The 12,046-nt window shown below is 47.4% G+C and overlaps 1 protein-coding gene across 2 annotated transcripts in view; it reads left to right on the forward strand.

The window, feature by feature from the left end:
* The window catches only part of LOC135056667 (alpha-2-macroglobulin-like), a 502,865-nt gene that overhangs the window by 296,269 nt on the left and 194,550 nt on the right, over positions 1-12,046 (forward strand). For both annotated transcript variants that reach the window (XM_063962110.1, XM_063962111.1), the window contains one exon: positions 3,546-3,654. In XM_063962110.1, the coding sequence (XP_063818180.1) occupies positions 3,546-3,654 (109 nt within the window). The remainder of the gene's footprint in view (positions 1-3,545; positions 3,655-12,046) is intronic.

Raw genomic sequence — 12,046 nt, forward strand, 5'->3', positions numbered from 1 at the left:
AACACAGGCCTAGCCCGCCCCGCATGTCAGTCCCTACCCCGTCGCTGAAGTACAAAAGCATCGCTCAGCGGCAATGCTTTTGCACTTCAGGAGTAGCTCCCAGCCAGCGCAGCTTTTGCATGCTGGTCGGGAGCTACTAGTTGCTGCCCGTGTCGTAGCGGCTGCGTGTGATGTCATGCAGCCGCTGCAGCCCACCTCCCGCACGATCCAGCCACGCCTGCATTGGCCGGACCGCGCCCACAAAACTTTCATGCCACCCCCTTCCACCCAGCGACCGCATCTGCCTGTCAATGAGGAAGAGGCGATCGCTAGGCAACGACAGTCATCGGCGATCAGCCATGCACCGGCGCACTGCAGCACCGGCGCATGCATACTTCTGACCTGATCGCTGTGCTGCGATGAACGGCAGCATGCGATCGTTGGGCAGCGCCGCCGCCAGCAGAAAAAGTGATTGCAGCGGCGATCGCAAGAAGACTGACAGACAGGAGGAATTCCCGGGTGTGAACTCACCGTTTTCCAGGCGTGGTGCGGCGAACGCAGGCGTGTCCAGGAGTTTGGAGGGCGGATGTCTGATGTCAATCCCGGGACCTTCGTTGCTGGATCCGTCACACAGGGTAAGTAAGTCTGACCCTGGTCTTGTTTTGCAGGAAAGTTTTTTGGCATAGCAGGGCTGCACAAGCGATCGCAGCCCTGCTATGCTAAAATACACTCCCCCATAGGCAGCGTCTAGTTGATCGCATGAGCAGCAAAAAGTTGCTACATGTTATTAACTCGGAATGACCCCCATTGGCCCTTATTCCGAGTTGATCGCTCGCTAGCTACTTTTAGCAGCCATGCAAACGCATAGTTGCCGTCCATGGGGGAGTGTATTTTTGCTTTGCAAGAGTGCGAACGCCTGTGCAGCCGAGGGGTACAAAAACATTTTGTGCAAAACAAGACTAGCCCTGTATTCTGTGCGATGATGGCTGCGACGAAGGTCCCAGAATTGACATCAGATACCCACCCAGCAAACGCCTGGACACGCCTGCGTTTTTCCAAACATTCCCAGAAAACGGTCTGTTGACACCCATAAACTCTCACTTCCTATCAATCTCCTTGTGATCGGCTGTGCGAATGGAATCGTCGCTAGAAGCATTGCAAAACAACGATGCTCTTTGTACGCGTGCACATTGCGGCCCATATGCATGCGTAGTTTTGCCAGTTTTTAAAATGAACGCTATGCAGCGAACAACGGCAGCTAGCGATCAACTCAGAATTAGGGCCATTGGCCTTCCAGGAATCTTCCTGGTGAGCTCTATGACTAATCTGCCCCTGTATGTATGTGTACCTTGCTTATGTTGAAATAAACTTTCCTGCAGCTGCTAAATGTGAGTGCTGGTTCTCCTGCATTTCTGCAGTGGATGAGGTGAGTGTGTTTATGGATTTTCTCTGGACCCTGCACCGCAAACTGACTATTTGGATTGAGTGCTGCTACTGGGTTTTATTAGCAGTTCAGTACAGCTTATCTCAGCAACAGTAACACAATGCATCATCAACACAGGACTCCTATACTCAAAACCATCCCCCTTCTTAAAGGGAATACTATACATAGGTACACTCTGAAGTGGGATCCGGTCTGAAGATCGACAGTGTCTAGGTCGACAATGTTTAGGTCAACCACTATAGGTCGACAGTCACTAGGTCGACATGGATGGAAGGTCGACAGGGTTTCTAGGTCGACAGGTCTCAAGGTCGACATGAGTTTTTAAAAAAAAAATTGGGGGGGTTTCATACTTAACGATCCACGTGGACTACGATTGGAACGGTAAAATGTGCCGCGCGAAGCGAAGGCACCATGCCCGATGCATGGCGAGCGAAGCAAGCCATGCGATGGGACACGGTGCACTAATTTGGGATCCCGGTCACTTTACAAAGAAAACGACACCAAAAAAAAAAAAAATCCTCATGTCGACCTTTAGACCTGTCGACCTAGCACATGTCGACCTAGAAACCCTCTCGACCTTCCATCCATGTCGACCTACAGTGGTCGACCTAAACATTGTCGACCTAGACACTGTCGATAAAACGAACCACACCCCTCTGAAGTGTTTACAGTAACTCCCTGTTCAAAGCAGAAAGTAACATCCTGGGCAGTATCCAGTATGCATGCAACCCAGATTTTACCAGACACCTTTCACAATAACCAAGGGATAATATTATATATTGTCTATGGCACAGGTTCTCAAACTCGGTCCTCAGGACCCCACACAGTGCATGTTTTGGAGGTCTCCTCACAGAATCACAAGTGAAATAATTAGTTCCACCTGTGGACCTTTTAAAATGTGTCAGTGAGCAATTAATACACCACCTGCTGGGTTACCTGCAAAACATGCACTGTGTGGGGTCCTGAGAACCGAGTTTGAGAACCTATGGTCTACGGGATGCGATCAATTTACCTCAATCAAAATCCCGACGGTCAAAATCCCAACAACCATTGACCGACGGTCAAAATCCCAACAAGGTCAAAATCCCGACATGGTCAAAATACCGGCATTTAGAATACAGACAAGGTCAAATTACTGACATTTAAAATGTCGGCAGGTCAAAAAGCTGACATGAGTATTTCATGATTTTTTCTTGTTTATACTTTACCATCCCAGTGGACCTGGAAGGGGAATATAATAGTGTGCCGAGCACAGCGAGGCTCCGTGCCTGAAGAATGGCGAGCACAGCGGACCATGCGAGAGGACGCGCGCGGTACACTTTACAGTGTCAATGTTGACCTATGTTGACATACACAACAAGAAAATAATGAAAAACGCGCGTTGATTTTTTGACCTGTCGACATTTTAAATGTCAGTATTTTGACCGTCGGTCAATTGTTGTCGGTATTTTGACCATCGGGATTTTGATTGTAGGTATTTGATACTGAACCCGTTGTCTACAGATACATTTCCCCTGTATTTCCTGTACATTTCTGTTGCTTGCCTGATTTTCCATATTAAACTCCTCTTCTTTTATTTTCACATCAGAGTTTCCTCGCTCTCCAAATCACATACTTCCCTGTTTATTCTTCCGCCCTCAGGAGCTTTGCTACCCACAATACTCTGGAACTCTTCTCTCTCATTGCTCCCTCAGCCTCCTTATAGTTGTATTCATAAATTTGGTCCTACGGGACTCCCATTGGCCACAGAAGCCACATAGAAACAATGCTGTGTGACAGTATCAGCAATTAATGAGTTTAGTTGCCCAGAACCTCACAAAGTAGTAACAGGCCTTCTAGAGAAAATGCCATCAGGTGGTCACCTCATGTCTGACCCTGGCCTACAGGGAAATCTCTAGGTGAGGTCAAATGCCAATCTGTCCATGGCTGTCTGTGACCACTCCATTTATATCCATGAAGAAACCCACTCTGTGATTACTGAACAATATACTGCAGTAAGTAAAATACTAAGACGACATATTTAGTAATTCACTTTTTTGGCATCTGAAGTAAATGTAGTTTCTTTGGATCATCAATGTTATTTATTAGTTTTAGTTTATTAATATATTTCTTTCTCATGCAGACACGCAATCTAAAAGTTTTCACCAACACTCGGATATACAAACCAGTGAAATGTGCCCCACCACCTGAGATCAGTTTCCGCCCTCCAAAGAAAACAAAGGCTAATAAAGGTATGTCTTCACAAACTGAGATTGTTCCAGTAGAAAGAGAAACTTTTGACTACACATACAAACTACTTTAGCCTATTCTACCAATTTGTTGTCTTTCACATATCATTTTCAATAAGCCAAAAACTGCATATAATGTATACAGAATAAGGTCAATTTAAACCAGTGTACAACAATATAAAAGTGAAAGTGGCAAAAGTTGATTCAGACTTATAGCAAACTCATTATGAAACATGGAATTTAGGGACTACTTGAGCATGAGTTGTAGTTTTACGAGAAATTGCAAAACTACAACTCAAGTCCCTAGCATGCAGGGGGCCGAGCAGCACAGGGCAAGGTTGCCCCACATTCCGGGCAATCCCCCACCCGCTAAAATGCGAGCGCATCACTATACAGTGATGTGCTTGCTTCTTAAGATTTTACCCTCAGCCTTCGCAGCCTAGATGCGAAGGCAGTCACCGGGCAGCCATATTGCGGGTCACAGCGGTTGCGCGTGCCCCACAAACGGTCCAGACATGCTTCCGTTGTCTGGACTGCACCCCCTAAATGGCGTATCTATGCTTAAAAAATGCTGCATCAACACCCTGTTCCCACCCCTCACCGGGACTTAGACTGTGATCACATGTAATCATAGTTTAGGTTCTCGTGCATGCACACATTGGCGTGCGCACATAAGCAGAAGTGCTAAAATTGGCCACCTCAACCCCATTTTGACAAATAGCGATTTTAGCACTTCAGCGAACGATTCTGAATTAGGCCCTTAAACCTTATTTCCAGCTTGTTTAAGCACACAGTATTTGTAAAAACCCTATACATTTACTTGTAGTTTACTTACAATTTGATTTGGCTATTTTACTTATTTGCATGCATGTCATGTTTTTCCTTCAAATATTCATTAATTCTCAGAGTTTTAGTTTCATTGGCTCATTAGCATGTGCAGTATTCCTATTTCTATATAATGCATTATAGTCATCACTATTATTAGATCATGAAAATTTAAACTCATTACAAGTAGAGATGAGCGGTGTCCTGTTCTCCCAAGAACCGGACCCACCCGAACTTCACGATCCGAGTCCGGATCCGAGTCCGATTTGAGGTTTCCCACTATACTCTGATCCCAAAATGAGACAAAACATCATCATCCCGCTGTTGGATTCTCGCGGGTTTTGGATTATATAAAAGGTCCCCGGTGATCTGCACCATTTTCACTCCGGCTGTGGAGAGTGTACTGGAGTGTACATGTCAGTCTCACTACTGAGTTGTCTGGCATGGAGCGGGTGCTCTCTCTGCTGTATCAGTCCAAGGGTGCCCTGTCTGCTGTATCAGTCCAGGGGTGCCCTGCCTGCTGTATCAGTCCAGGGGTGCCCTGTCTGCTGTATCAGTCCAGGGGTGCCCTGCCTGCTGTATCAGTCCAGGGGTGCTCTGTCTGCTGTATAAGTCCAGGGGTGCCCTGTCTGCTGTATAAGTCCAGGGGTGCCCTGTCTGCTGTATAAGTCCAGGAGTGCCCTGCCTGCTGTATCAGTCCAGGGGTGCCCTGTCTGCTGTATCAGTCCAGGGGTGCCCTGTCTGCTGTATAAGTCCAGGGGTGCCCTGTCTGCTGTATAAGTCCAGGGGTGCCCTGTCTGCTGTATCAGTCCAGGGGTGCCCTGCCTGCTGTATCAGTCCAGGGGTGCCCTGTCTGCTGTATCAGTCCAGGGGTGCCCTGTCTGCGGTATAAGTCCAGGGGTGCCCTGTCTGCTGTATCAGTCCAGGGGTGCCCTGTCTGCTGTATAAGTCCAGGGGTGCCCTGTCTGCTGTATCAGTCCAGGGGTGCCCTGCCTGCTGTATCAGACCAGGGATGCCCTGTCTGCTGTGTCAGTCCAGGGGTGCTCTGTCTGCTGTATCAGTCCAGGGGTGCCCTGTCTGCTGTATAAGTCCAGGGGTGCCCTGTCTGCTGTATCAGTCCAGGGGTGCCCTGTCTGCTGTATAAGTCCAGGGGTGCCCTGTCTGCTGTATAAGTCCAGGGGTGCCCTGTCTGCTGTATCAGTCCAGGGGTGCCCTGTTTGCTGTATCAGTCCAGGGGTGCCCTGTCTGCTGTATCAGTGCAGGAGTGCTCTCTCCGCTGTATCAGTCCAGGGGTGCCCTGTCTGCTGTATCAGTGCAGGAGTGCTCTCTCCGCTGTATCAGTCCATGGGTGCCCTGTGTGCTGTATCAGTCCAGGGATGCCCTGCCTGCTGTATCAGTCCAGGGATGCCCTGCCTGCTGTATAAGTCCAGGGGTGCCCTGCCTGCTTTGTCAGTCCAGGGGTGCTCTGTCTGCTGTATCAGTCCAGGGGTGCCCTGTCTGCAGTATCAGTCCAGGGGTGCCCTGTTTGCTGTATCAGCCCAGGGGTGCCCTGTCTGCTGTATAAGTCCAGCGGTGCCCTGTCTGCTGTATCAGTCCAGGGGTGCCCTGTCTGCTGTATAAGTCCAGCGGTGCCCTGTCTGCTGTATCAGTCCAGGGGTGCCCTGTCTGCTGTATCAGTCCAGCGGTGCCCTGTCTGCTGTATCAGTCCAGGGGTGCCCTGTCTGCTGTATCAGTCCAGGGGTGCCCTGTCTGCTGTATCCGTCCAGGGGTGCCCTGTCTGCTGTATCAGTCCAGGGGTGCCCTGTCTGCTGTATCAGTCCAGGGGTGCCCTGTCTGCTGTATAAGTCCAGGGGTGCCCTGTCTGCTGTATCAGTCTAGGGGTGCCCTGTTTGCTGTATCAGTCCAGGGGTGCCCTGTTTGCTGTATCAGTCCAGGGGTGCCCTGTCTGCTGTATAAGTCCAGGGGGGCCCTGTCTGCTGTATCAGTCCAGGGGTGCACGGTCTGCTGTATCAGCCCAGGAGTGCTCTGTCTGCTGTATAAGTCCAGGGGTGCCCTGTCTGCTGTATCAGTCTAGGGGTGCCCTGCCTGCTGTATAAGTCCAGGGGTGCTCTGTCTGCTGTATAAGTCCAGGGGTGCCCTGTTTGCTGTATCAGTCCATGGGTGCCCTGTCTGCTGTATCAGTCCATGGGTGCCCTGTCTGCTGTATCAGTCCAGGGGCGCCCTGCCTGCTGTATCAGTCCAGGGGTGCTCTGTCTGCTGTATAAGTCCAGGGGTGCCCTGCCTACTGTATCAGTCCAGGGGTGCCCTGCCTGCTGTATCAGTCCAGGGGTGCTCTATCTGCTGTATCAGTCCAGGGGTGCCCTGTCTGCTGTATAAGTCCTGGGGTGCCCTGTCTGCTGTATCAGTCCAGGGTTGCCCTGTATGCTGTATCAGTCCAGGGATGCCCTGCCTGCTGTATCAGTCCAGGGGTGCCCTGTTTGCTGTATCAGCCCAGGGGTGCCCTGTCTGCTGTATCAGTCCAGGAGTGCCCTGCCTGCTGTATCAGTCCAGGGGTGCACTGTCTGCTGTATCAGACCAGGGGTGCCCTGTCTGCTGTATAAGTCCAGGGGTGCCCTGTCTGCTGTATCAGTCCAGGGGTGCCCTGCCTGCTGTATCAGTCCAGGGGTGCCCTGTCTGCTGTATCAGTCCAGGGGTGCCCTGCCTGCTGTATCAGTCCAGGGGTGCCCTGCCTGCTGTATCAGTCCAAGGGGTGCCCTGCCTGCTGTATCAGTCCAGGGGTGCCCTGTCTGCTGTATCAGTCCAGGGGTGCCCTGCCTGCTGTATCAGTCCGAGGGGTGCCCTGCCTGCTGTATCAGTCCAGGGGTGCCCTGCCTGCTGTATCAGTCCAGGGGTGCACTGTCTGCTGTATAAGTCCAGGGGTGCCCTGTGTGCTGTATCAGTCCAGGGGTGCCCTGTCTGCTGTATCAGTTCGGGGGTGCCCTGTCTGCTGTATCAGTCCAGGTGTGCTCATTCTACTGTATCTGAAAGAGGTGATCTGTCAGTCCATCCAGGGGCTCCGCCCCAGTGTAAAATGAAAATAATAAAAGCTAAAAAGAAAAAGCCTAAAAATCTAATTAGAACTATTTTTTTTTTGTGCGGTACCCCAGTGTACTAAACAATTTTTTATTTTTTTATTATTAAGTACTGTGACACTGCCGGTCAGACTGCAGTATATTATTATTTAGTATCTATTGTGCGACACTATTAATGAAGATCAAATGCAGTGTTCGATTACTATTTCCGACTATTTCTATTACTATTTCTGATGCACAGACGTATTGTGTGACGCTGTGGGTAAAGGTGGTACCACAGTAATATATTTTATTTCCTACTCATATACGTATTGTGTGACACTGTTGGTGAAAATCAACCACAGTGTAGTATATTTAATTTCATACTCATAAACGTATTGTTTGATGCTGTGGGTGAAGGTGGTATCACAGTAATACATTTCATTTCCTACTCATACATGTATTGTGTGACACTGTTGGTGAAGGTCAACTACAGTGTAGTTAATTTTATTTCGTACTCATACACATATTATGTGACGCTATGGGTAAAGGTTGTACCACAGTAATATAATTTATTTCCTACTCATACACGTATTGTTTGACACTGGTGGAAATTTACTACGGTCCCAATTTGATTCGAGATTGCATTTTCGGCCGAAAAAGCAACTCGTAAATTTACTAAACACAAATCTCGGCAGTGTTGGGGAAATTCGTATTGCGATACACTGCCGTACACACGAATATGAATCAACAGACCATCGGTCAAACACGGTTGTTTTTTCACATACACCTTATACAACACGGAAATTTACTAAGGATTCTTATTCTCAATCACTGCCGACAATAGCCAAAAACTGCTGGAAAAACATGGAATTCGTATAGAAATAGAACTTTCAAATAGACCTGCTTTTGGTTGGCGTGTTTGGAGAATCATGTACGGATCAGTGAGATCCATGCATGCTTCTCTATAAAAAAATGTAGTAAAGAGTTACTCTTCTGGGTGACCTCAATTAACCTTGCAGTCTACTGCAGACCGCAGGTTCCCGGCATAGGCGATAATGGGGATTTCTATTACTGCCCATGCGCTCCGCTTGATTGGCAGGCGGGGAGTGCACAGCCAATCAGGAAAGCGCTATGACGTGGTGCTCCCTGTTTGGCTGGTGGGTCCCTAAGTGACAGCAGTCATGAGGGATCCCGCCATTCTGGGAAAGGGGATCCATGTGTAAACATGGATCCCCTTCAGTTGCATGTACCGGGAGTTTTGCAGTTTGTTTTTTTTAACCCCTGGATGCCTACATGGACCGAAGAGGACCGATCTACACTGGATTAGGTGAGTATATTTTTTTATTTTACAGGTACCTGTGGATTCTACTAGACAAGAGGACCGAGGGGCTCCGTGGGACACTAGGTAAGTATATGTGAGTGTGTAAGCAAGCATGTACATTTAATTAAAGTTGTACTTTCATGGTGTGTGTGTGTGCTGTCTTTATTGTAGTATTTATTTTACAAGTGTAACTACAGGTACCAGCGGGCCCTTTAATGCCCCACACGCTGGTACTGTGGTTCTCAAAGTACCAGCATGCAGGGCAGGCTTGCTGGGGACCTGTAGTTCCACAGGTAAAAGACAATATTTATTTATTTTTTGACACAAGGGCTATCAGCCTGCCATCCACAGCCCATGGATGGAAGTCACAGACCCGGACTTCATCCCACGCCCTTGGGTGCCTGGAGGGGGGACCCCTTTATTATAGGGGTCCCCACTCCCCCAGGGAACCCCGGCCAGGGGTGACTAGTTGGGGGGGGGGGGCGTAATGCCACTGCCCCAGTGACCTATTTAAATGTGTCATCCGGCTGTGGCATTAGGGCTAGTAGAGCCCTGTGCTGGTTTCAAAAATGCGGGGGACCTACGTCCTTTGTCCCCCATATTTTTGGAACCAGGACTGGTCCAAGAGCCTGGTGCTGGATGTTAAAATATGTAGAACACCTGTGCAATTTTCCCCAGTATTTTAACAACCAGGACTGGCTGAAAGAGCCCGGGTCTGGTTATATTCAGGAGGGGGGACCCCACGCAATTTATTTTTAACTATTTAAATACTGTACACAATGAAGCCCTGCATGGCTTCTTTGTGTTATGTCTGGCAGTGTTTAACTAATCTCTCCCGTAAAACACTGCCGGACAATACGAATGACATTGACATTAGTGAAGTCTAATTGAAAAAACACGGTACAAAAAAGAGTTGCAGTCTCAAACGGCCAATGTCAGCTGAGATTGATCTCGGCAGAAATCGCCTGCAACACGAATCTTAGTAAATTTACCCCACTGTTGGTGAAGGTCAACCGCAGTGTAATATATTTTATTTCACATTTATACACGTATTATGTGACACTGTTGGTGAATTTAAACTGCAGTGTTCGATAACTATCTCTGACTCATACATGTATTGTTCCACACTGAAGGTGTTACATTTTTTGTACAAATTGTGTGTGCTGTACCCCACTTCATTCGTGTTTGTGGACAGATATGGGAAACAAACAATTGAGAGGAGAGCAAGAAGTACATACTAGTGGTGCAGGTGCTGTCAGCAGTCATGCCGATATAAGTACGTCAACGTCATCTACTAAGGCCGATGCCCAAGGGCATAGACGGCTTAAGTCAGGGCATGTAAAATCAAAAAAGCATTATAATTTTACAGTGGAAAAGAAAAAACTGAAAAAAATGAAATTGCCAACATGCCATTCACCACATGCAGTGGCAAGAAAAGGCTAAGGCCTTGGTCTATATTTATGTCTGGAGGTTCTGCCTTTTATGATGATGTAAGCCCTTCTCTCTGTAGAAGGGTCAAAAAAATTCAACTTGTTAAGGCACGGGAACCAACTGTGTGTTCCAAAACATCACAAATCCCTGAGGAGAGTCCAAGTGTGTCCGCAGGTGCCATGTGTGAGCCTGACCTTTCCAATACTGTACTCAAAGAGGAGGCTCCTTCCACCATTTGAGCTCACTCTGCAAATGTGGAGATGAGCAGCACAAGTCAACATGCTGACATAAAAATTCAGTATAAAAAAAGGCACTTTGGAGGCCCTTGCACAAACTGGCTTTGCTTTACTTAAGTTGCCCCTCCTCCAGTGTGTACTCAGTAAGAGCTTTCAGCGCAGCCAGAACCTCGTCAGTGATCGGTGTAAGAGGTTACTTCCCCAAAATGTGGAAAAGACGATGTTCATCAAAATGAGTTTCCAATTCCACAAGGATGACCTTTACCAACAATTATGTCCACAAAATAAAGAGGCACATAATATAGCATATTCCAGCGGGGACAAAGTAATACTGTGTGAAGAAGAGGATGTATATACTGATAGGGATGAGGAATTGGATGATGAAGATGATGACATCATGTTGCCTATGTAGAGCCAGTTTAAGTCTGATCACTGCCTGCAATGCTCACCGCCCATTGCCAGCTTGTTTTGTGGGAGGCCAAACCAACCAATCATTTCAGCCACAACTTAAGTGACAGTCCCTGTGGCTGAAATGATTGGTTTGTTAAACTGTGCATGTCCTGTTTAATATATACAACATAAAGGTGGGTGGGAGGGCCCAAGGACAATTTATTTTTTTATTTATTTATTAACAGTTTCTTATATAGCGCAGCAAATTCCATTGCGCTTTACAACTGGACACAATTAGATGACAAATCTGGGTTAAAACAAACAGTCATAGAGGCAGGAGGGCCCTGCTCGCAGGCTTACTATCTATGGGATTCCATCTTGCACCACTATTCTTTGTATTATGTGCTGTTTGGAGCATTGCTGACTGTCTTCTTGTGTAGATGACGAACATTTGTATAGTTTTTTAAACTGCCACCCTGTCTGCCACTGCAGTGCCACTCTGTTTCCTAGCTGTGCCATGTTGGAAGTTTAAGTGCACACATATATGGGGCAATTTTGGGCACCATATTACAAAAAGGATATCCTGGAGCTAGAAAAGGTTCAGAGGCGGGCGACCAAACTAATTAAGGACATGGAGATGCTGGAATACGAGGAAAGGCTTGCAAGGCTAGGCATGTTTACATTGGAAAAGAGAAGACTAAGAGGGGACATGATCAACATCTACAAATATATAAGGGGTCAATACACAGAGCTTTCGAGGGACCTGTTTTCTATAAGATCAGCACAGAGGACACGTGGTCACTCGCTTAGGTTAGAGGAGAGGAGTTTCCGCACATTGAGGCGAAAAGGTTTTTTCACAGTAAGGACAATATGTGTTTGGAATTCCCTGCCTGATAGAGTAGTAACTGCGGACTCAGTCAACACCTTTAAGAATGGGTTAGATAAATTCCTATTGGATAAAGATATTCAGGGTTATGGTGCGTAGTCACGCATTAAAGTTAATATAACTAGTCAAAACATAAAAATAACTAGTCCTAAAATAAAACTACATAGGAGACCACAAACGGGTTGAACTCGATGGACAATTGTCTTTTTTCAACCTTAGTTACTATGTTACTATGTTATGTTACTATGTATAT

The sequence above is a fragment of the Pseudophryne corroboree genome, chromosome 3 (genome assembly GCF_028390025.1).
Source record: "Pseudophryne corroboree isolate aPseCor3 chromosome 3, aPseCor3.hap2, whole genome shotgun sequence".
In the NCBI taxonomy this organism is placed as follows: Eukaryota; Metazoa; Chordata; class Amphibia; order Anura; family Myobatrachidae; genus Pseudophryne; species Pseudophryne corroboree.